This window comes from Triticum dicoccoides, chromosome 5B (genome assembly GCF_002162155.2).
Source record: "Triticum dicoccoides isolate Atlit2015 ecotype Zavitan chromosome 5B, WEW_v2.0, whole genome shotgun sequence".
Lineage (NCBI taxonomy): Eukaryota > Viridiplantae > Streptophyta > Magnoliopsida > Poales > Poaceae > Triticum > Triticum dicoccoides.
This window is the reverse complement of record NC_041389.1, coordinates 466,651,895-466,657,206: the sequence shown is the minus strand read 5'-3', so window position 1 is coordinate 466,657,206 and position 5,312 is coordinate 466,651,895. Positions and strand designations below refer to the sequence as shown.

Genomic DNA, 5,312 nt, shown 5'->3' with positions numbered 1-5,312 from the left:
ATAAGAAGCATCTAAAAGAGGAAGTCCAGAAAGGAGAGTTGCCGGTCTCACCAGGTTGACGCGCTCCTAGCACCTTCGAAGAGGCTCTTCGCAGCCAGTACAACTAGCAGCATCTGTATAAGGCAGCACCATCGGATCCTGATCTATCACGTTCAACAAGCTCATCTACCAACCCAGCAAACTAAAACCGCACTTCCCAAGCAAACAATTCCCGGACAAGACATTGCTCAAATGGCGTCCCAGCTGGTCGAGAGCCACCGCGCCGGCGCCGAGGTCCTCAGGGAGCACGATGTCTGCAAGAAGAAGACTGTCGAGCTTCTCGAAGACCTCGGCCTCCCGAAAGGCATCTTTCCTATGGACGACATGGAGGAGGTCGGGTACAACCATCAGAGTGGGTTCGTATGGATACTTCAGAAGAAGAAGAGCACACATTCAAGAAGATCAACCAAACCGTCTCCTACGACACCGAGGTGACTGCTTTTGTGGAGAAGGGCAAGATCAAGAAGGTCACTGGGGTCAAGATCGAGGTGTCTTTGGTTGAGGTCCATGTGGATGAGTCTTCTGCTGATAAGGTTACCGTCAAGACTGACATCGGTCTGTCTGACACCCATGATGCGGCCGTGTTCGCTCTTGGAGAATAGGGTGCTACTAGTTAAAAATGCCAGAAGAATAAAGTCAGTGAATAGTTGGGCAGTATTGTTCGCATGTTATGCAGAAGTATATCTTTCCGTTTTCTTGTAATCTAAAGGCTGCCGCGTGAATGTTGCTCCCTTTCAGCCTTGTAAGCTTTCGACGGTGAAATGAATAATTGCATTTACACCCCTCCTTTATCCCATATTGAAGTTTCTCAACTTCCCACTCTTGTCTCCATCTTTGTGTAAGAGAGAATAGGGGCTTATCAACAGATAGTTAAGCAAGGTTCTCAAATACAGCATGAACCATGACATGCACAGAAAAAATCAAAATTGTATTCTCGGTATTTGGATTTTCATGCTGCTTTTAACATCACATTATTTTGAATGTATGTTGTATCAATGTCTCGAACAAACAAGGAGAGCGATAGCGAGACTGAGACTGGGATGGCGAAATTGTGGAATAATTTCATGTTTTATTGATTTTGATTTTCTCGCTGATCATAGATTATTTTCCACATTAAGTTCCGATCAATGTGAAAAACAAGTTTTTCTTAGACACATATTTTTATGTGAAAACAAGGTCTTCTCTAGAATGTTATTTTATATTAGAAGAACATTGGGAAAATGCGAAGGAAAAAAGGAGACAGAAGCTGAAACCAGAGCAAACCTAAACTACCCAAAACTTAAGAACTAGTAAAACAGAATGACAAAACCAACACAGAGCTAAATTCTACTGCTATGGTTGAGGATGCATGGTCATTAGATTATTTTGTCATTCTAGGTTCAGGTTGATGTGAAAACTAGTAGAGAACGAGAAGGGTTAGAAATTAGTTAGTTTTAGGCCAAGTTCTTGACTGTTGAAATGCTAAATTATCTTACTATTTGATGTGGAAAATAGGTATAAAATGGCTAAATTTGTGATTGCTAAACTAATGAATATATTTTATTAATTTGGTGAGGAAAAACAGCTGTGAAATATGCAAAAGTAAGCTATTCCAAACAGTTAAATAGGAAAAAAAATATACGGTGAATGAAACTATCAAAATCTACGATGCTGCCAAGCTACTCTGTTATTTAATAGCATAACCTTTTCTCTTCGAATCAAGGCAAAAGACTTGCCAGTTTGATTAATTAAGAAGAGAGTGGGAATTGCCTCGTAACTCGATGGGAAACTGGGCCAAAGCCCATATAACCCAACCACATAAGATGTGTGTTACCAACTAACCTGGCCACTGCTCTAAAAAAAACTAACATGGAGACCACAGAGCTACAAAGAAGACAGGAACATCCGTCGAGGAGTCGTGAGTGTCATCGTCATCACAGGTTGCCATGTCGAACAAGCGACTCCAACTTCACCATAGAGCACCACCAATGAAGACTTCCCGCGAACATAACACCAAGGCCATGACATCCCACGCCAACAGACGGCCACATGTGCCAACGGCCGACAACTCCGAATCTGATGACGAGCTTTATAAGGAAGATATGCAGGTCTTGCGCTAACCGAGCCCTCCGCAAACGACCACCGAGCACCGGTCATCGTCACCACCTAGAAGCAATCCATCATAGCTCCGACTCCATAGCAACCAAGCAAACCACAGAAAATCCATCGGCCACGCCGGGAAGAACCAACTACCAAAGCCCGAGCTGTGACCCAAGGTCATCCCGACGTCATAATCATTGCCAAACAAGCGCCGACACCCCAGGAACAATCGCCTTAGCAAACCATGCGGACAAACCACTACCAAACACCAGCCTCCTAGTCGTAGTCGACTCCAAAACGATGCCCCGGGGAGGACAAGACGCGAAGACGCCTCCATCACCCAATCTAGAGAATATGAGGTTTCCCCCCGAAGCCAAAATCTTGGAGAGAAGGAGTAGCACACCTCGACGACGACGCTTCCAAGAAAGGTCAGAACTCGTCAGTTCCAATGTAGACCGAAAAGAGGGATTCTCCCGAAGATGCGTCGACCATCTGCAGCCCGTACCGGCTTCATACCATAAAAGAATTACATGATAAGATATGTTTGGTAGCATTTCACACCACCAACCACAACCAACTACCACCAACCTGCCAAGGGCGACCTCGATCTAGATATGAATGTCAGCCTGTAAGTGTTCGCCAGATGAAAAGAATAATTGCACTAATACCCCCTCTCCATCCCACATCGATCACTCTTAACTTCCCACTGTTGTCCCCATCTTTGTGTGAGACAGTGTGAGAGAATAAGGGCCTTATCAACAAATAATTAAGCAAGGTTCTGAAATGCAACATGAACCATGACATGCACAAATAATTCAAATTTTAATTCCCGATATCTGGATTTTCATGTTGATTTTACATTGCATCATTGTAGAGGTATGTCGTATCAATGTGTAGATGTATGCTGTATCAATGTCTGGAACAATAGGAAAGCGAACTAGGAGAACCAGACTGGGATGGCGACATGGTGGAATAATTTCCTGTTTTGTTGATTTTGATATTCTCGCTAATATCATATCACCGAAGATTGTTTCCACATTTAAGGTTCAGGTTGATGTGAAAAACAAGTTTTTCTTAGGCATATATTTTTATGCGAAAACAGGTTCTTCTCTAAAATTTTGTTTTGTATTAGAAGAACGCTGATAAAATGCAAAGGAAAAAAAGGGGGACAAAAGGAGAAACCAGAGCAAACCTAAACTAGCAAAAATCTAAGAACTAGCAAAGAGAATGACAAAACCAACACAGAGCAAAATTCCTACTGCTATGGTTATGGCTGCATGATCCTCAGATTATTTTCTCTTTCTAAGTTGCAGGTGGGAAACTTTGGCAGAGGTGCAGTTAGACATCTAATCTAGCTTGTCAGCTCGCAGCATTGTTAAATAGTTTCTAACTTTCTGTGTTGTTGCTTCTTATTCTGGCCGAAATCAGATCATCAGAGATAATTTCGACGTTTTAGGTTCAGGTAGATGTTGAAACAAGTTTTTCTCAGGGACTTCATTCTGGTCAATTTAGTCGCTCGAGATCAGAAGGCTTGAAGAGTTTTCTTGTGCAAGCAATGGTCAATTCAGTCATCCTTGACCAGCTCAACACCAGTGTTCTGGTGTGGAGTTCGGCATAAGGCATTTCAATGGTCAGATATGGCTGGACGTAATGAGCTAACTCCAAAGGGCAGACGTTCATTTTTCTTCCTCAAAACAGAACCATCTGAAGAGGAATTCCACAAAGGAGAGCTGCCGGTCTCACTTGGCTGGCGCGCGCATAGCACCTTCGAAGAGGCTCTTTGCAGCCAGTACAACTTGCAACATCTATATAAGGCAGCACCATCGGATCCTGATCTATCACCTTCAATAAGCGCATCTACCAATCCAGCAAACTAGCTAAAACCCACTTCCCCAAAATGGCATCCCAGCTTGTCGAGAGCCACCGCGCCGGCGCCGAGGTCCACAAGGGGAACAATATCTGCAAGCAGAAAACAGTCGAGCTTCTCGAAGAACTCGGCCTCCCGAAAGGCCTCTTTCCTATGGATGACATCGAGGAGGTCGGGCACAACTGTGAGAGTGGGTTTGTGTGGATGCTTCAGAAGAAGAAGAACAAGCACACCTTCAACAAGCTCAACCAGACCGTCTCCTACGACACCGAGGTGACCGCTTTTGTGGAGAAGGGCAAGATGAAGAAGGTCACCGGGGTCAAGATCGAGGAGGTGTCTTTGGTCGAGGTCTATGTGGATGAGTCTTCTGCTGATAAGGTCACCGTCAAGACCGACACCGGTCTGTCTGACACCCATGATGCGGCCGTGTTCGCTCTTGGGGAATAGGGAGCTACTAGCTAAAAAGACCAGAAGAATAAAGTCAGTGAATGGTTCGGCACTACAGTTCATGTGTTATGCAGAAGTATATGTTTTCATTTTCTTTGTAATCTAATAAAGGTTGTTGCATGCCAAATGTAATGAATAACACTTATACCCCCTCCTATATCCCACATCGAGAACTTCCCACTGTTGTTGCTATCTTTGTGTGTGAGAGAATAAGGGCCTTATAAACCAATAATTAAGCAAGGCTCTGAAATACAACATGAACCATGACATGCACAAAAGAATTCAATTTTACTTCTCAGTATCTGTATTTTCATGTTGATTTAACATTTCATAATTGTAGATGTATGTTGTATCAGTGTCTCAAACAAACAGAAGAGCGACAGCGAGGCTGGGATGGCAACATTGTGGAATAATTTCCTGTTTTGTTGATTTCAATTTTCTCGCAATATCAGATCATCGGAGATTATTTCCACATTCATGGTTCAGATCGATGTGAAAACATTTTTTTTCTTAGGCACATAATTTTATGCGAAAACAAGTTCTTGTCTTGAGATTTTTTTTTGTATTAAAAAGATTGCTGAGAACAAGCAAAGGAAAAAAGAGAGGACAAAAGCAGAAACCAGAGCAAGCCAAAACTAGCCAAAATTTAAGAACAAGTAAAAGAGAATGACAAAACCAACACAGAGCAGAACTCCTACTGCGATGGTCGAGGCTGCATGATCATTGGATTATTTTCTCATTCTAAGTTCAGGTTGATCTGAAAACAAGTTGCTCACGACACTTCTAATATTCCATCATTACTGTCACATCCTAGCTGGTTCATGCATTAGAGTGTTGCATTATGTTTACTTTTCCAGAAAACTTGAAATGGGGATGACAG

General features: G+C 42.9%; 1 protein-coding gene and 1 pseudogene across 1 annotated transcript; both read left to right on the top strand.

The window, feature by feature from the left end:
- Window positions 1-231: 231 nt before the first annotated feature.
- On the top strand, window positions 232-641 carry LOC119306896 (annotated as a pseudogene).
- A 3,329-nt stretch (window positions 642-3,970) lies between these two features.
- Window positions 3,971-4,596, top strand: LOC119305768. The gene has a single exon (XM_037582201.1). The coding sequence runs from the start codon at window positions 4,016-4,018 to the stop codon at window positions 4,430-4,432; it is 417 nt and encodes a 138-aa protein (XP_037438098.1). The 5' UTR covers window positions 3,971-4,015; the 3' UTR covers window positions 4,433-4,596.
- Window positions 4,597-5,312: the final 716 nt, after the last annotated feature.

Bases quoted from the DNA above. Each gene is read 5' to 3' on its own strand.
- LOC119305768 (XM_037582201.1), top strand. From the start codon at position 4,016: ATGGCATCCCAGCTTGTCGAGAGCCACCGCGCCGGCGCCGAGGTCCAC.